Source organism: Petaurus breviceps, unplaced genomic scaffold (assembly GCF_028583685.1).
Source record: "Petaurus breviceps papuanus isolate PSGF00001 unplaced genomic scaffold, PetGlider_PUasm1.0 128, whole genome shotgun sequence".
Classification (NCBI taxonomy): domain Eukaryota; kingdom Metazoa; phylum Chordata; class Mammalia; order Diprotodontia; family Petauridae; genus Petaurus; species Petaurus breviceps.
The window spans coordinates 4,200,505-4,220,628 of NW_027185664.1; the positions used below are offsets into that span (position 1 = coordinate 4,200,505).

Genomic DNA, 20,124 nt, shown 5'->3' on the forward strand with positions numbered 1-20,124 from the left:
AGTTCCTGTGACAGTTATTTTGGAAGGAGGGTCAGTTTTTACAAGTGACATTGTTTTACAAGGAACAATAATCACTTGAACTATCCTATCATTCTTGTGAATCTGTATGGGCCTTTCACTTAAATTCTGGAATGTTACAACAATTTCTCCTTGATAATTAGAATCTATTACTCCAGCCAATACAGGGGAATCTTTAATTGCCATTACTATCACAGGTGGGGAGAGGGTCTGTGTTATCTTTTGCAGCATGACTGACATGAAAATGTTTTACATGACTGCACACACGTGCCAGTGCCAAATTGCTTGCCTTCTCAATCAGGGCAGAAGAAGGAGAGAGAGGATTTGGAATTCAGGATTTTGAAAAATAAATCCTAGAGAATCAAGTTAAAAACTGCTTGAGACAATAAATAAATTTGGTAAAGTTGCAGGATATAAAATAAACCCACATAAATCCTCGGCATTCCTATATATTTCCAATGAAATTCAACGGCAAGAAATAGAAAGAGAAATCCCATTTAAAGTTACTGTAGACATTATAAAATATTTGGGAATCTACCTGGCAAAACAAACCCAGGACCTGTATGATCAAAACTACAAAACACTTTTCACACAAATAAAGTCAGATCTAACTAATTGGAAAAATATCAATTGCTCACGGCTGGGTCGAGCTAATATAATAAAAATGACAATTTTACCTAAATTAAATTATATATTTAGTGCCATACCAATTAATTTACCAAAAAACTACTTTATAGAGCTAGAAAAAATAGTAACAAAATTCATTTGGAAGAATAAACAGTCCAGAATATCAAGGGAATTAATGAAAAGAAATGCTAGGGAAGGTAGACTAGCTGTACCATATTTCAATCTGTATTATAAAGCAGCAGTCATCAAAACTACTTGGTACTGGCCGAGGAATAGAGCAGTGGATCAATGGAATAGAATAGGCACACAAGATTCAGAAGTCAATGACTATAGTAATGTATTGTTTGATAAACCTCCAGACCCTGGTTTTGGGGATAAGAACTCACTATTTGACAAAAACTGCTGGGAAAACTGGAATATAGTATAGAAAACTGGGCATAGACCATTATCTAACACCATATACCAAAATCAAGTCTAAATGGGTGCATGATCTAGGTATAAATGTTGATACTGTAAGCAGTCTCCTAAAACAAGGAATAGTTTACCTATCAGACTTGTGGAGAGGGAAAGACTTTATGACTAAACAAGAATTAGAGAACATTATAAAAGCTAAAGTGGATAATTTTGACTACATGAAATCGAAAAGTTTCTGTACAAACAAAGCCAATGTAACCAAGATTAAGAGGGAGATGGGAAATTGGGAAAGAATCTTTACAACCTATGTCTCTGACAAAAGACTCATTTCTAAAATATACAGAGAATTGAGTCAAATCTATAAGAATATAAGTCATTCCCCAATTGATAAATGGTCAAAGGATATGAACAGGCAGTTTTCAGAGAAAGAAATTAAAGCTATCTATAAGCACATGAAGAAATGCTCTAATTCACTATTGATTAGAAAAAGGCAAATCAAAACAACTCTGAGGTACCACATCTCACCAGTCAGATTGGCTAAGATGACAAAACAGGAAAATGACAAATGCTGGAGAGGATGTGGGCAAACTGGAACACTAATGCATTGTTGGTGGAGTTGTGAACTGATCCAGCCTTTCTGGAGAGCAATCTGGAATTATGCCCAAAGGGCTATAAATACTTTCATACCCTTTGATCCAGCAATACCACTCCTAGGGTTATATCCCAAAGAGATCATAGAAATGGGAGAAAGACCCATATGTACAAAAATGTTTATAGCAGCTCTTTTTGTGGTGGCAAAGAATTGGAAATTAAGGGGGTGCCCATCAATTGGGGAATGGCTGAACAAGTTGTGGTATATGCATGTTATGGAATACTATTGTGCTATAAGAAATGAGGAGCAGACGGTCTTCATATTTACCTGGAGAGGCTTAAAAGAACTGATGCTGAGTGAGAAGAGTAGAACCAGGAGAAATTTGTACACAATTACAGACACAACGCATGTGTGATGACCAGCTTTGATAGACTGGACTCTTCTCAGCAATGCAGTGATATAAGTCAATCCCAAAAGACGCATGATGGAGAGAAAAATGTGCATCCAGAGAAAGAACTAGAAAGAACTAAGTTTATATCCAGGTGGAAGCAAAATACCTGATCTTTTTCCTTTTCTTGTTTGGTTTTATGTCCTCTTTACCAGTTTTCATTCAAGCTGGTACAATTCGTCCTTATTACCTGACCAATGTATAATGTGGAAGTATTTACAGATCCTATACTTGACTATAAGCCGCCATGGAGGGGGGGGGAGTGGAGGGAGGGGGACAAAATGTGAAACTCAAGGAATTGTGGAATTGAATTCTGTAAACTAAAAGGAAACAAATTAATTTAAAAATTAGGAGAAAAAAAATAAATGCTAAAGATTATTCTTTAAGTAATTGCAGGAGGAGGGGTGGTGGACTAAAATAATAAATAAGTAATTAAAATGTAAGCAAAAAAAACAAAATAAAATAAGTTAGCACCATTCACAGAGGTGTGCTGGAGTCAACTCTTCACTGCCCTGCAAGCCATTGTTAAATTTTTTAGAGTGAGCGTTTGTATCTCAAAAATCAACAAACTGCTACAAGTCAGGGCTCGATTTGCTATTCTATTGCTCATCTAGACTTAACAAACTATTAATAATGCAGATAAAATTTAAAAGTGTGTATACACACATATGTGTATGTATTTATATGTATTTCTTTCCTCCCCAGGGAAGCTCCCATGTTAAACATTTTGTAGCACATCCCTGACTATAATCCTCTCTCCTCCACTGGTGATAGAATTAGAAGCTGGCGATTTAGCCCTCGAACTGCTAAGATATTGCCCAGAGTTCAGCATCAGCCCTCCTCTAAACAAGCAAGAAAGAAAGAGGATCAGAACTCTGGCCCATCACTTTTAAAAGACCGTCAACTCCACGAGTGAAGACTTAGGGGATTCTGTACGGAGATGAAGTTGTTCAGAAGTTATCCAGATGGTATACGGGAATCTCCCGGAGAGATCCCCAGGTAATGGGGGAATACAATCCAACCAGCAAACATACTGAGTACACATGGAGAGGCTGCAACCTGGCAAGAGATCCCAGACAGTGCCACTGTAATTCACTAACGATCCATTTGGTCCTCCACACAAGGTTTTCTGTTTGGTTGGGTTTGGACAGAGAGGTGGGCAGGTCACCATCCCTCTTCTCCTACCTGGTCCTGGCTCCTTCCCATGGCCTGGATTACTGAGGTGATGATTTGAGAACCCGCAGGTGTAACAGCAAAAATGCTGGATTTAGGGTCAAAGGTCTGTTCCTGTCCCTGTTCTGCCACTTCCTAGCTATGTGACCTCAGACAAGTCACTCTCTTTCTTTGAGTCTATTTCCTCACTTGTAAAATGGGGATAATAAAATATAGACTACCTACATCAAAAGACCATGGGGAGGAAGGAGTTCAAATGTATTAACTCCTTTGTAAAAACAGAAACCACTAAGGCCCAGGGAGGTGAAATTATTTGTCCCAAGTTCAGACAGGGAATAAATGGCAGGGCTAGAATTCAAATCCAGATATTCTGACTTAAAGTCATGCACCTTCTACCATAACATGCTGACACCTTAACCCCAGCAGATGTAAAGCATAAAGGACAACTCCTATTACAATTAATTTGAAAGCACAATTCCAATTCTTTGTTGTCTGAAAATTTGGCGACTGGAACACAGCTTGAAACAATTGAGATATCTGCAAGGTATAGTGGTACAATCCCTGAGGTCCCTGCTACTGGCAAGGTTGAGACTACTGGATCTCAAACTCTGGAGTTCTGAGCTACAATGAGCTCAGGAGATAGGTTATCCAAGAACCGCTATAAATATTTTTGTGCATGTGGGTCCTTTTTCCATTTTTATGATCTCCTTGGTATATAGACCTAGAAGGAATATTTCTGGGTCAAAGGATATGCCCAGTTTTATAGCCCTTTGAGCAAAGTGATTCAGAGCATTTTTTTCATATGACTATAGATTGCTTTAATTTATTCATCTGAAAACTGCCTGTTCATATCCTATGATGAACCTGGGAGCAGGGAGTTACCAGACTACCTAAGAAGGGGAAAACTTACCTGAAATGGAAACAAAATCAAAGTTCCCATGCCAATCCATGTGACCAGGTGCCCAGGTCAATAAATAGCTTCTACACTTAGGGCCTAAGATAAAGAGACTCTATGGTAAGAGGAGAAGACAGGGCGGGAAGACTGGGGAGAGGAGGCAGGACCTCTTTGGCAGCTTGTGAGTCCTTTTGTGTAAATTCTTATAAAATTATTGTACCTGCCCTTGACCCATATTCAACATCAAGAACCAAGTTACAAGGAAAGAAAAGGCTTTCCTTTTCATTGAGAAGCCTTCAGTGAATGAAACTTTTTTATGCATTCAACAGATAGGTACAAGGCCCAGAGAAACATGATTCCTACTGCATATAAAAACAAATCAGTCCTCTATTATTACAGAACAATGATAAAATGGAAATATGCAAATAAACATGCCTTGCAAGTCGACTGAAAAGGTATCTCAGCATGACTTTGGGGGTTATTCCTTTTTCTGAATTCCCGTACAGCTTTAAAAATGACCTTGTGCTTAAACAGCCACTGAAAGAGAATGATAATTCAATAATAAAATGAGATTTACTTATTAAAAATGCTATTTACAAAAAGAGACAACTCTTTAATATTGCACCATATAGCTTTCGAAGTTCTTGCAATACATGATCCCAATTGATCTCAACAATTGTCAAGATTGAGCTATCACCCCCTTTTTATAGATGGGGAAACTTGATATTTGGGAAATTGAAGTAACATGAACAAGATACCATGACTAAAATGTTTAACCCAAAATGATTTGGTGACAAAGTTCATTAGCTACATTTTACAAATAGAGAAACTGAGGTTTTGCTTTTTAAGGTCAGCTCTTTTTTTTTCTTTTAGGTGGAAGAGAGGGTTCAGATCTATGATTTCATCATGAATGGGAACATTCATTGTGGAAACTCCCTCCATTAATATATATATATACATATATCAAAAATTCATCTATAACATAGTCTTAAATTGTTTCCCAAGGCAGTGAGAGAATAACAAGGTCTGATAATAATTCACAGATGAAAGGAAAGAATCCCAATCTCCTGACTCCCAAGTCTAATATTCCTACCCAGTAGTCCTTACTGATGCGCAGCTAGGTGGCACAGTGGATAGTGTGCTGGACCTGGAATCAGGAAGACCTAAATTTAAATCTGGCATTAGACACTTCGTAGCTGTCGTGGATAAGTCACTTAACCCTGTTGGTCTGTTTCCTCATTTGTAAGATGACCTGGAGAGGGAAATGGCAAACCACTCTAGTACCTTTGCCAAGAAAACTCCCAAAATGGGGTCATGAAGAGGTGAACAAAATTGAAAAAACGCTGAAAGTCCCTCTTGATTGTTTGAGTAAGGATCCAATATGTCTCATCCCACAGAGAGAGGATGAAAGTGTCACCTATAGGGTAAGATTTCTAAGGCAGTCTTTCATTCTGTTCCTACTGTATTTTCCTGTGAAATGCAGCAGGTAGGATGATTCACACTAGAAACTAGTCATGTGGTCTGAAGGAGATGCAGCCAAAATCAGAAGTAGAAGAACCAGTTCCAATTTCACCTCCCTCTTCATTTCAAAGTAGAATGAATCATTAAACTCAAGAGATCCTTAGACTTGCGGTGGAAATTTAAATACTTCTATCAGCGCTGGTGAGAGAGAGAGAGAGTGTGTGTGTGTGTGTGTGTGTGTGTGTGTGTGTGAGATTGTTTTCACAAGTTTGAGGGTACAAACTACAGAGAGAATCAAACACAAGAAAATGGAATCAGAAAAACATAAACAATCAGAAGATAAACCTGTGAAACTGAGCCTTCCTCCTCCAAAAGGGCAAACAAAGGTCTACAAAGATGGCAGAAAGGAGCATGGCATGGTGGAAAGAACCTTGACCAGTTGCCCTAAGCCCTGGGTTTGTGCCCTAGCTCTGATGTGTAATCAGTAGGTGACCGTGAACAAGTTTCAGTCACTCAATTTTCTCTTCTATAACTTGCGGTAATCATATCTGCATTACCTACTTCTCAGGGCTGTTGGGAGATTCTAATGAGATAACATTTATGAAAGTTTTTGTGTCCGTAAATGGGATCTGTTATTATCATTGTACAAGCTCTTATTATCTAACTGAGAAAGTTACTTACCTCAATCGTAAGTTAATGAGTAGAAATCATCTTTGTTCAAAAGGAAGTTTTAGGGTGGTTGCCAAGCTCACTTAATGCATAAGTATTGCATAGCACTGAAGAAAGTAATGTTTGTACAGATCAAAGACAGAGGTTGAGGCAGGTAGACTCAAGCTGGCTCTTGGGCCTCTCAAGAGCCCACTGTTGAATTTTCAGCATCGGCATTTACACTTGGGAAACTGGCAAATGCTGCAAATTTGGGCTTGATTTGTTATTTTGTTGATCTTCTAGACTCAAGACAGTGAAGGAGAACATGTTAATAATACAGAATAACTTAAGAGTATATAGTGTGTACATTTGTTTTCAGACAGCTAGTTGTTCAGCTTTTACCAGCACACTCCTGCTAAATACCCATGGGTGTACCTCTTTTGAGGCAGCAAATGACTAAAACTAAGGAAGCTTGCCTATTGATAAAGGAGTGACTGAACAAAATGTGGTATATGAATGTGAGAGGCTATCATTGTGGTATGAGAAATGACAAAAGGGATGGTCTCAGAAAAACCTAGAAAGATTTGTATGAGTTGATGTATGTTGGAGTGAGTAGAACCAGGAGGAAAACATGCACAAGACAAACAGCTTTGAAAGATTTAAGAATTCTGATCAATGCAGTGACCAACTACAAAATGATTCCTAAGCACTAATGATGAAACATACTTTCTACTTCCAAATAGAGAATGGATGAACTCAGGGAGCAGGAGACATTTTTTTAATATGGACAATGGGGGAATTTGTTTTGTTTATGTATATTTGTTATGAGGGCTTTGTTTTTCTTTCTTTTTCAGTTAGGGAGGAAGTCCCAGGCAGAAATAGAAGGTGAATTTTTGTTAATTGGAAAAAAATAAAATTTCAAAATAAGAAAAGAATGTTTGTGGCTTTAAAGCAGTGAATAGAAATGGGGAGAAAAAAAAGTTAACTAAAATTAAATTTGTACCATGCAGCTTTTCTTATTGAGAAGATAATTGGGGAGGGGGTACCTGGAAGAGGGAAAAGAAGGAATTTGAAAAAAAAAAGTTTGGCACTATTTACCTGATTAAGAAAAATGCATCAACCCCAAGGTAGAAAGGACCACTTCGAGAAAATAGGTAGAAGGGATTTTTGAGCATTCTGGTTTTCCGTTCAAGCACATTGTCTATAATGAGCATAAAAGCACAAGTAAGCCTAATTTTTTCTTAATTTAGTCAATTTTACAATAAAAGATCAACATACACTTAAGCATCCATGGCAATTTATTAATAATTGACACTATCTGGGGCTCTGATACTTAGCACCACACCCAGAAATAACTGGCTGTGTAAAGTTCAGCAAGTTGCTTAACCCCCATTGCTTTTAAAAAATAATAATAATAATTAACACTAACCTCTTCCATCTCTTATGATACTTGTTTTTTAACAGGATTGGTGTTAAAAGAAGGCACTAAATTCTATTCTTTTAACTGCATTATTTTTCTGTAGACTTTCCTATATTTCTGTATATTTTCCCCTTTTGATGCCTATCAATTGAGGAATGGCTAAACAAGTTGTGGTATGTGATTGTGATGGAACACTTTTGTGTTATGGGAGATGATGAGTGGAATACTCTCAGAAAAGCCTGGAGAGATTTGCATGAGCTGATGCAAAGTTAAATGTACTGTGCACAAAGTAACAGCAATATTGTCAGATGATCAGCTGTGAATGACTTACTATTCTCAGCAATACAATGATTCAAGACAGCTCTGAAGGACTTATGATGAAAAATGCTATCCATCCCCAAAGAAAGAAATGATAGTGCCTGAATACAGATTGAAGCATACTTTTTAAATTTTATTTTTCTTGAGGTTTTTTTTGGGGGGGGGGAATCTATGTTTTCTTTCCGAACTATATGACTATTATGGAAATGTTTTGCAAAACTACCTACATGTATAACTTGTATCAAATTGCTTGCCTTCTCAATGGCAGGTGTGAATGGAGATGGGAGAGAATTTGGAACTCAAAGTTTTAAAAACAAATGTTAAAAATTATTTTCATATGGAATTGGGGAAAAATAAAACACTAAAACATATTTTCCCTTCTTAATGGTGATATAGTCTTTATTAAAATTTTTTTTGGATATCTGGGTTGCTTCCAGTTTTTTTTTTACCATTGTAACTAGTACAACCATGACTATCTTTGCACAAATTGGTCTCTTTTTTTTTTTTTGCTTCAAATCATTTCTCTGGAATATGTTCTCAGGGGTAGAATTTTTTAGTCAAAGGGTCACAAGGAAGGTTGCCAGCCAGATGGTATTGGACCAGCTTGGCCAGCATTTTGTCACGGAAGCCGGCTGCTTCTTCCTGACAGTCCATGTTACTGCTGTTCGGTTTTTTATAATTTTGATTTTCGTAACTTGTTCGAAAGCCAATTTTATGGCTCTTTCTGCTTATTGCCAAATTGTTTTCCACAAAGTTGGTACCAATTTGCATTGCCACCATCAACGACAGCCAGCAATGTGCCTGTTCCCCCATAGTGTTCCCTATAAAAAGTTGCATGACTGGGTGATTCTTCACACCTGTTTTAAAGTGCACTTCTTTCATTACTATTGAGGTTAAAAATGTCTGCAAGTATTTCTTTTTTGCTGTTTTTTTTTTCATGCTTATGAATTGCCTATTACCTTGTTCCATTGGAACCTAAATATTACTGACCCTGTTTTAATGGAAACGAAGTCACCTAATGTTTTGTGGTATGTCTGAAATGGGCAAAGATAATGAGCTTCTCTCATGTTCGAAGGTTGTTTAAGTACTCCTGAGTTCCCCGAGGCAGCATGCCATGGTGGACAATGTATTAGGCTTAGAATCAGAAGTCTGGGATTCAAATCTTGACAGCTCACTTACTGGCTTTTTCTCCTGGCTTCACACGTTATCTGTGTGCCTCATATAACTTCCTAATTTACCCATTAAGACATAGGTCAAGTTCTCTAGGGATATTAGATATTAGATCTCAAAGGGATATCCGATATTATTCACTTCAGTCCCACCATTTTAAAGGCAAAATAGGGCCACAGAAGTAATGACTGATACGAGTTGCAAATTATAAAATGAAGTACCTTACTTTATCTAGGGATTCAAATTTCTTTCTTTGGGGCTCAAAATTGTACATCATCCTTGCAAATGTAATTTTTCAAACATGATTTCCTATGAAAATTGTACTCCGATATAAATTCTACTCCTTAGGCTCTCGATAGCTATGCCAGCGAAGCACGAACACAGGCAAGTCCCATCAAGCTAAACAGATTTTAAGTACTGATCCCGAAAGAGGCCACATGCCTATAATCTCAGGACTCACTGGTCAAACTAAGTTTGGAGAAGCTTATCCCCTGAACGTTGGCTATCCAGTGACAAATATTTTTGGCCACAGTAATTAATGAAGACTGTATACTAAGTCACGGAAAGAATGTTGACTTCACCAATGGATCTTTTGAATTATTGAAGTAACATTAGTTAACATTTATGACTAGCTGATTGAAATAAAGAATTCTACTTATCATTAAGGAAAATTGAGTTACTTTTAAATTGTGCTAATCATTGGCCTTACTAGCAATGCCCATGGATAGTTTATAGAAGTTTATGGTAGTTCTGTAAATGTCTACTTACCACCACTGTCCACAAGTAGCCACAAAACTCCCAGCCTGAATAAGATTAAAATGTAATCAGGAAAGGTTTAATAAACAAAATACAATATAACATAAATAATATTAATTTGTGGGTTTTCAAGTCAATGTGTGGCCCATAGGAATGTGGTTCTCTTTGATTTTGACATCACTGGTTTAGACAACGAAGTACCCAGGCAGTATTGGCAGGGGGGGTCAGAAAAAGAAGGCAGATGCTTAGGGCAGATGTTAAGACCACTGACTGAATAGCAAAATTACTTGTAAAAGTCCCTCTGCTCAACTTTCAATAATAAAATGCAATAGTGACCAAACTGCATCTGTGACTATGTTGAATAGCAGTATACATTAACTCTCCATACCCAGAGACTGCCAGGAGGTCATCTGACTTGTGTGTCCAGAAATGACCCATAAAATACTCAAGACTTGGATGCCATTTAGTGTAGAGCAAGCTCCTTCAGGGAGCTTCTGAGTCCAGACAGCATGTATGTTCTTCTGCCAGGAAAAACATTTCAGAGTTCGGTCCAAGATTCCTAAGAAGGCTAAACAACAGAAATGGCTTCATGAGGAAGTCTGACCAAGACAGATCATGTTTTCACCCCAGATGACCTCTCTAGTGCTTTTCTCAGTATAGTACACACACCAGGAACATTTCTGGTGTTAGTCAAAGTTTGAGGACAGGTCTTATCATTTCATTGATGTGGAGATCCCCTATATAGCTTTTTAAACATTCTTTATATATTGGGGGGGGGGGAACTAAGTTACTTTTCTTCAGGGTTTTTTGTCTATTTCATTTAATTTCCCTTAATCATTAATTCATTTCATTTACTTCAACAAACATTCATTAAGCATCAATTTTAGAGAATAAAAAAATGTAAACAGTAACTGTCCTCAAAGCACTTATGTCCAACAAATATACATTTTGAGTTTTCATTATATACTGAACACCTTTCTCCTGATACTTTGCTAGCTTACTACTGGTGAGAATTCTAAAGACTTCAGACAATGATAGCATCCCTAAAGGTTCCTGATTTGTTTCCAGGAAATAACTTATTATAAGGATCTGGCCAAACTTTTAAAAGCACTAAGCTTTTCAAATCAAATAAAATTTTATTTGATGAACATGGAATTGATTTTACTAGAACTTTTGTGTTCTGGCCTCAAATATTAACCTCTTTGAGCCTCAGTTTCCAAATCTTTATTGTCAAATAGAGATAATAATACTTGCATTACCTACTGTAATAAGAATGTAAATTTTAAAGATCTTCCCTGCCCCTAGGCTAATGTGCACCTGAAGCCTGGGGTGGGGGAGGCTTGTTTTTCAGTAGATACTCCTTGATTGGCCAGTGAGTCCATGAGGTTGTTACATTCTCTGAGCCAGGAGAAGGCTATATAAGCCCTGATGTGTAGCTTTGTTTTGGGACTCACTTTGAGAAGTGTTCTGTGATTTGATCTGAATTCTGGGAAGCCGTTGTTGAGAGTCCCCTGGCTTTGAAAAACCCAGAATGTGGAAACCCAGATGTTGACTGGGTATGGATGTAATGGTTGGACAGTTTGGAAATCTGTCTACTTGATGTTTCTGTCTTGATAATTATGCCTGTATACTTTGAGGTTCAGGGTGCTGACCTTTTCTCCTGAACAAGGTAAACGATATATGTCTGACTGATTAAAGTAAGCTTGTTAACCCATTTTGAGTTGCTTTCCTTTAACAAAGCAGATCCAAGAACCTGTGGTAGCTGCAAACCCTGAGGACGCTTGGGGTGCTTGCTGCTACACCTACCCCCACTGGGTTGCTGGATCAAATGAGATAACGTATGCAAAGTATTTTCAAAACACACTATCTTCACCACTTCATTATTTTTAATAGTCTCGTGTTGTTGCCTGGTTTCTGGCTAGACATTCTCACTCAGCCTTTTTTTCCAGGCAGAATCGAGAAGAGACAACAAAGGCAGCTGGACATGAGCAAGGACTTCTCAATTTGCACTCTGCCCTGATCAATTTGTTTTTTCTTCTGGATCCATAGTGAGTTAGAGAAACCATACAGAATGAGGAAAGAGATTTAGGTTAATTTTCTTAAATATTTTTTAAAATATGTATTGATGTCTTTTGTCTTCAGATCACCTTCACTCCCAAATATGTTCCTCCCCCTCCCCTACTCAGAAAGCCATCCCCTTTAACTCAGAATAAAAGAGAAATTTTGTTGTTGTTCAGGCATTTTCTATTGCGTCTGATTCTTCATGACCCCATTTGGGGTTTTCTCAGCAAAGATACTGGAGTGGTTTACCATTTCCTTATCCAGATCATTTGACAGATGGGGAAACTGAGGCAAACAGAGCTAAGTGACTTGCCCAGGGTCACACAACTAGAAAGTGTCTGAGGCCAGATTTGAACTCAGGAAGATGAGTTTTTCTGACCCCAGGCCCAGTCCTCTGTGCACTGCACCACCTTGCTACCTCTAAAAGAGAAATAGAAAAATGGAAAACAAGAAGGCAGTTTGACGTTTACTATACTCACATAACCTTGGGGCAGTCACTTCATTTCCTTATCAGAAAAATGAAGGGGCTGGAATAGATGATCTCTAAAGTCCCTTCTGGCCAGACTGGTGGTGCAGTGGATAGAACTCTAGCCTGGAGTCAAGAAGATCTGAGTTCAAATCTGGCCTCAGACACTTATTAGCTATGTGACCCTGGGCAAGTCACTTAACTTATTTGCTTTGGTATCCTCATCTATGAAATGAGCTGAAGATGGAAATGGCAAACCAGTCTAGCATCTTTGTCAAGAAAACTCCAAAAATGGGGCCTCAGAAAGTCACAAGTGAAAAGACAGAGCAACAGATGTCCCTTCTACACGTAGATCAGGGGCCTAAATCTAGACAGAGTGCCGGGCCTGTAGTTTGGAAGACCTGAGTTCAAATCTGGCCTTGGATACTTATTGGTCATGTGACTCTAGGCAAATTACTTACCCTGTATCAGTTTCCTCATTTGTAAAATAAGAACAATAATAGCGCCTCCTTCCCAGGACTCTTGTGCGGATAAAATGAGATAATATTTGTAAAGTACTTTATAACCTTCCATAAACGGTGGCTTTAAACATCCTATGACCCTTTCAAAGGCCTAACAGTGTTGGAATATATGAAAAGAGGCTAGGATTGCATGGGAAAGAATAGTCTTTAGCTTGATTTCTTGAGTGAATCCTTGTCATACACTGGTGTGAGCGCGCGCGTGCGCGCACACACACACACACACACACACACACACACACACAAACACACCCCTTGGTGTCATATAAATGCCCACTTTTTCTTCTACGGGAGATATTATCACAGGTTCCTGATAGTGACAAGCTACTCTGAGATTCAGTCCGTCCCATATTTCTTCTTGATTCATCTCTTTCTCTCTCAGCCAAAGAAAAACTCCCATAAGAGGCCAGAAGTAAATCAGCAGATGGCAATTCACCACGATTTCCTGCCCATGTAGAGAGTGCCAGCTACCGGCAAGGCAGCAAACACCAGACTGATACACCTGTAGGGAACAAGGGCCACATCTTCTTCTGCTCCCTCCTGCTTTCCCTCCCACCTAGAGCCATGTCTGTCTCCTCAGAAAGGCTTTATTCCTCCCAAATAGTTCAGTTCAACCTCTCCTTGATTTCTTCTTTTATATGGTGCCACAAGGCCCATTCTAAATGAGCTGTGCAGCAAAGTGCTCAATAACTATTTGAAAATCCACCTTCTAGAGGTGGCTAGGTGACACAGTGTATAGAGCACTGGCCCTGGAGTCAGGAGGACCTGAGTTAAAATCGGGCCTCAGACACTTAACACAAAAAAACTAGCTGTGTGACCTTGGGCAAGTCATTCAACCCCAATTGCCCTACCTTCCCTCCTCCAAAAAAAAAAAAAAATCCACCTTCTCCAGAAAGCCCTCTCCCATTAGGCTAGTACTGAATTAGACATTTCTACACAAAATGGGTAGTTCACACACACGTTTATATTATTTATATAGTTAGTGCCTGGACACTCACTAACCCTCAGGGATATTTGACAAAAGGGTGAAGCAGAAAAATGATGTTTGTCTTTCATGGTTACCAGCTCTCCTTTGTGTGTCTCTTCCCATTTCAGTGCCCATGCCAAGCATCTTCATGGGGCCCTTCCATGTCCAATGCTCACCTTGCAAGCTTTACCCTCACACTATGGAGACTATTCAACCCACTACTGAAATTTCCTTGTCCTGTGTACATATCAGTGAAGCCCTTTGACATAATTAGATTTCTAATTTCCAGTGACCTAATTCATGCTATTGTGCTAAAGACTGATAATGGTTTGGATTTTACCCAACTTTTATGGGAATGAGTATAGGATTCCTGGAGAAATTAATCTCTAGTGCAGATATTTCAGATAATATGACAGGTTGTAGGGAGAGGCAAGGAAATATTTGGGGACAGAGCAAAATTCTGTGACACTCTTCAGATCATAGTTTGGATCAATGTCTGCAAAATACTTTGCAAACCTTAAAGGACTATGTAAATATTCTTTCACCTGAAATGGAGGTCTTTAGTGGAGTGGCACAGGTTCTCTCCTTGTTTTTTTTTTTTTTTTTTTGCCTTTTTGGAGGGCAATTAGGGTTAAGTAACTTGCCCAAAGGTACACAACTAGTTTTTTTGTGTTAAGTGTCTGAAGCCAGAACAGAACTCAGGTCCTCCCGACTCCAGGGCCAGCGCTTTATTCACTGTGCCACCTCTTTGCCCCTGTCCTTGTTTTCTTCTTATTCAATAAGTTTATCAGTGATTTAGATGATGATACAAACTACATGCTTATCAAATTTATGGTTGACTAAAATTTTTAAATTAATTTAATATTTTATTTTCCTCTAATTATGTGTAAAGACAATTTTAACATTCTTTTTTCAAATTTTGAGTTATAAATTCTCTCCCTTCCTGCAGGAGAGCAATTTGACATAGGTTATACGTGTAGTCATGTAAAACACATTTCCATGTAACATCCTTATCAAATTTACGGATAACTGAAATTTACAAGGGATTGCTTATATGTTGGGTAGAAGAACTGAGATGAAAAAAGATATCAGTACAGAAAGATTGCTAGACTATATTCAGGAAAGACCTGGGTCAAAATTCCACCTCTGATACTAGCTCTATGATTATGGGCAAGCCTCTTGATTTCTCTTAGTCTTATTTCCTTTATCTGTAAAAATGGGTATCATAGCACCTTTTAATAAGATGACTATCAGACAACATGTAAGTGATCAAATGAGACAAATAATGTTTAAAGCTCTTTGTTAAACTTAAAAGGTTATATAAATGCCAACCATTTACATTTCAACAAACTGGCATAATAAACTAAATTTAGAAGGTATAATTTAATGAAGATAATGATTTTGGAGTTCAAATACTAACTCCACAAGTAAAATCAGGGAAGATTTAGCTTAATGGTCATTTATGCCAAGGAGGAAAAAAATTGATAGTTTTAGTGGTCTGCCAATTTAATATTAGTCAACAGTCTGACAAAATTGGCACACGCACACCCAACTATAATGCAATCTTAGGCTTCATTAATGGAAATAAATTGCTTGTACCCTTCTAAAGTCTTACTCTGATGTATCACCATGGCCGAGAAATGATCCTGGGCTCTTGAAGACTATGCCAGAGAATCTCTAACTCTGCCAAGTCCTTCTAAGCTGCCAAGGTTTCAACTGGGGACCCAGAAACAGGCTCTATGCACATTATTTGAGAACACATATCTAAGTTAGGAGAAGTTGTGTGTCGAACAATGCAACTTTCAACCACTAAGACTCAAAGAGAATCATAAGGGTTTGCTATCTGCCTTGTTGGAGAGAGTGGACTCAGACAAAGTCACAGATTCTTGAAATAGTGTTTAGAACCAGAGGGGAGGAGTAACAGACTGTCCATTGTACTGTGTGCTCATCAGACCTCATCTAGACTCTTAAGGCCCAGCTGTGAGTAATATAGTTAAAAAGTGAGCATTGACAAACAATAGCATGAGCAGAGGAAGATAATCATAATGGTAAGAGGACTTGGCATAACAATTCAGATGAGAAACTGGGGGCATTTATTCTGAAGAATAGAAGATTTAGGGGGAAATTATAGTTATCTTCAAAAATCTAGAATCTGTCTGGAAGAAGGGTTATATAGAAATTGTAAAGTTTCATAGGAGATAATTAGGAACAAGGCATTCCCTGTAATAGAAGTTACAGGGAAACAAGTTTATTAGAATGATTATTGAATGTCAGAAACAGAATGGACCTTAGACAGCTTCTCTGGGTTTCTGAAGTGAGGTTTTGATGCCCTAATACACAGTCAATGTTTGTGTAGGTACCATGTACCACTGAGAAAAGGTTCATTCCTATCTATCCCCATTCAATTTTCCCCAGAGTTCTATCACATCTAACTTTTCTAAAATTCCATTCACCTCCAGGTTTCTGAAGTTAATGACTGCAGTCAGTCAATAAACATTTATTAAGAACCTACTATGTGCTAGGCACTGTGCTAAGTGTTGGGGGCACAAAGAAAAGCGAGACAGTCTTTGCTGTTGAGGAGTTCATCGTCCAATGGAGGAGACAATACACAAACAATTACATGAAAACAAAGAAAATACGGGATAAATGAGACATAATCAACAGAAGGGAGACACTAGAATTCTGGGGGATGGGGAAAACCTTCCCATAGAACGTAGGATTTTAGCTGTGAGCTGCAGAGAGTCAGAGAAGCCTGGAGGTGGGGATGAGGAGTTAGAGCACTCCACGCATGGGGGATAGTCAATGCAACTGCGCAGAGTCAAGAGCTGCAGTTACTGGTGAGAACAAGAGCAGGGAGGCCAATGTCACAGGATCACAGAGTGTCTGGTGGGGAGGGGAAGGGTATAAAATGTATGAAGACTGGAAAGTGTTGCCACTGGGGATGGCCACATGGTGAAGGGCTTTGAAGACTGAACAAAGGATTTCCTATTTTATTTTGGGAGGGATGGGGACCCACTAGAGTCTATTGAACCACTAGAATTGATTATGTATTCAGACTTGTGTTTTAGGAAAAATCCCTTGGACAGTTGAGTGAAGGATGAACTGGAGGGGAGAGAAACTTGAGGCAGGCAGACCCACCAGTAGGCTATTGCACAGTCCAGGTATGAGGAAATACAGGTTCATATGAGGGTGATGGCAGTGTCAGAGGAGAAAAGAGGGTGCATTTGGGTGAGAAGTTACAAAGATAAAATGGGTAGGCCTGGATGAGGGAGAATGGGGATTGAGAATGACAAGAGGTAGAGTGGCGGTACCCTCAACAGTAATAAGGAAGTTTGGAAACTGGGAGGGTTTGGAGGGGAAGATAATATGGTCAGTTTTGGACACATTGAATTTAATGTCAATGAGACATTCAGCTCGAGATGTCCAGTAGGCAGCTGGAGATGTGAGTCTGGAAGTCAACAGAGAGATTAGTCCTGGATGAGCAGATTTGAGAATCATCAACATAGAAATAATGATTAAAGCCATGGAAGGTGATAAATTCACTAAGCAAAATGGTAGAGAGAGAAGAGAAGAAAGCCCAGGAAAGAATCCTAAAGGATATCCACAGTTGGCAGGAGTGTCCTCGATGAAGATTCAGCAAAAGACACTGAAAAGGAGCAATCACAAAAAGAGGAGGAGATCCAGGAGAAAGCAGCGTCCTGGAAATCCAGAGAGGAAAAATTCTAAGGAAAAGAGGGTGATCCGCAGTGTCAAAGGCTTCAGAGAAGTCAAGAAGGACGAAGACTGAGAAAAGTCCACTAGGTTTGGCAATTCAGTATAAAAGGGACTTGTCTTTAGATTAGAGGTGTAAAACTCTGGGGCAAAGCTGAACCAGATAAAATGCAATTAGAAAATGTTTAGTAAAATAAATTAAAAGACAATTCGATGTTTGTTGTTCTTCTGTCAACGCATGACCCCATTTGGGGTTTTCTTGGCAAAGATACTGGAGTGGCTTGCCATTTCCTTCTCCAGTTCATTTTACAGATGAGGAAACGGAGGCAAATAGGATTAAGTGATTTGCCCAGGGTCACACATCTAGTAAGTGTCTGAGGCTGGATTTGAACTCAGTTCTTCCTGACTCCAGGCTCAGTGCTCTATCCACTGCACTACCTAGCTGCCTACAATACAACATAGATGTGATAATTTGTGGCTTTCTAAGTCAATATGCCCATTTCTATTTGAGTTTACTGCCACTACTTTATAGTATGCTCAGCTTGCCTAAGATAGGGGTACCCTGAAGGGCTTGTCCTGGGCATGTTAAGCTCTCTGAAGATGGAGGAACTTTTCCTCTACAATCACCTTTGACTGACTGATGAAACAAATAGGTGGCATCTTTAAAACTGAAGATTGATACATTCACTCTTTTTCTGACTCTCTGATTCAACCTCTTTCCTGTTGCTTCCAGAGGGTGAAAATCACAGTTCACCCACAACTGGAGTGCCCTGAATAGAATAGAAAGAGAGGGTACCTTTTCCTCCCTCTTTTCTTTTCAGCCCCCATGGAGAGTAGTGTTTGTTTAGTTGTGTTTCATTTATCCTTCTCAGTTTCAGGTGCCAACAGTGATCCCCACCACACCTAGACAGTCTAGCAATGGTGACCTTAGAGTTAAGCTTCCAGGATGGATGTTTCAGCCGGCTAGCTTGGCAGGGAAGCCTTGGGAACTCAGGGTATCTTGGGCCTGGAGCCTGGGCCTGGAGCCCAAGGAGGGTTTTGTACTTGGAACTGAGACTATATTCTATAAGAACCAAGCTAAGTTGTTTGTATTTTTTTATATCTTTGAAATAAATATTTCTTTGTAAAAGCTAAATTGACTATGAGGGAGTGGTTAAATGGAACTACAGTTCAGGGCAACCTCTCTTACACTTGAGGGAATACTTAGTGGGAGCTGAAGCTATCTGCAGAGTTCCTAGACACCACCAATTTCCTTAAGGGTACCAGAGATCCTCAGCAAAAGGGTGAAATGTAACATACGTGGCCTTCAGGCAATAGGGACCAAGGTGGCCAGTTTTACAGTAACTTTGGAGATAGTAGTTTCAGTTGAATGATGAGGTTAGAAGCCAGACAGAAGAGATTTTGAAAGAGAGTGAGAGGATAGGAAATGGAGGCATCTATTGTAGAAGGTCTTCTCAAGGAGTTTAGCCACAGGGTAAACTATGGGATGATAGCTGGGGGTGGGTGGGGAACAGATGAATAAAGTATTTTGCTATTTGTTGTTGTTATTATTTTTTGAAGATGCGGAAAACATGGGCATGTTTGTAGGTGGTAAGGAAGCAGCTGGTAGACAAAGATTAAGAGCAAATGAGAGAGTGGGAATAATAGAGATGGCAATCTGGTGGAGAAGACAGGATGGAATGGGGCACTTGTACATGTAGAAGGATTCCCCTTGGCAAGAAGGGACTTTCTGATTTACCTTGGATAAATGAGCAGTTAAATGGCAGTGCTACTTGAATTCATCTCTGTTAATGCCCAGTGTGATGGTCTTTCTATGCCATTCCTTTATTCAAGAAACATTTCTTAAGCACCTGTGATTGCCTGGGAAGTTATACTCTAGGAAGGGCATCTAGCATACATCAATAACTATTCCTGAGGTAACAAATGCAAAGTCCATAGCACAGTGCATGGCACTTGAGAGGAGAAAGGTTATCACTGATAGATAGAATGAAGGAAGGCTTCCTGGAGGAGGTGGCATTTGAGTTGGAATCTAAAGGATTTCTAAGAATTCAAAAGGTAGATTGGGGAGCAAATTAAACATGGAACAGCATGAACACTTGTAATAACAACTCAAATTTATAGAGCATACTAGTGTTTGCAAAGGCTTGTGTGAGCTTGTTTCTCCAAAACAGCTCTGTGATATAGGTGCTTTTATTATGTCCACTTTCCAGGTAGACATCATAATAATTATTTATAATAATTGTCAAGATATTGGGAAATACCCTGTTTTCCAGAGCTAAGGTCCAGCAAGCAAGCTGTGCTCTGACCTTGGCATAACAACAATCCTTTGTGCTCACCCTCTGGCAAAATCACATAATTATTGTATTGCTTTGACCAGCACCAAGTGTTCTCTGAATTCAGACAAGCACTGGGCAAGCTCAGACAAGTACCCATGTTCCGGTCTTGAAGTCCTGCTATGAAT

General features: G+C 39.0%; 1 protein-coding gene across 10 annotated transcripts in view; it reads right to left on the bottom strand.

Annotated features, from left to right (window-relative positions):
• LOC138171596 (O-acyltransferase like protein-like) overlaps positions 1-20,124 on the bottom strand; it is a 174,881-nt gene that overhangs the window by 111,758 nt on the left and 42,999 nt on the right. For 7 of the 10 annotated variants that reach the window (XR_011170926.1, XR_011170922.1, XR_011170923.1 and 4 more), the window contains exons 4-6: positions 9,953-9,987; positions 7,375-7,477; positions 4,603-4,704 (exon numbers count right to left, since the gene is read on the bottom strand). Coding sequence is in view for 7 of the 10 variants with exons in the window: in XM_069101191.1 (XP_068957292.1) it covers positions 4,603-4,704; positions 7,375-7,477; positions 9,953-9,987 (240 nt within the window). In the remaining 3 variants the exon portion in view is untranslated. Of the gene's footprint in view, positions 1-4,602; positions 4,705-7,374; positions 7,478-9,952; positions 9,988-10,328; positions 10,509-20,124 lie in introns of all 10 variants that reach the window. The other 3 variants (XM_069101177.1, XM_069101161.1, XM_069101168.1) reach the window with 3 other exon arrangements.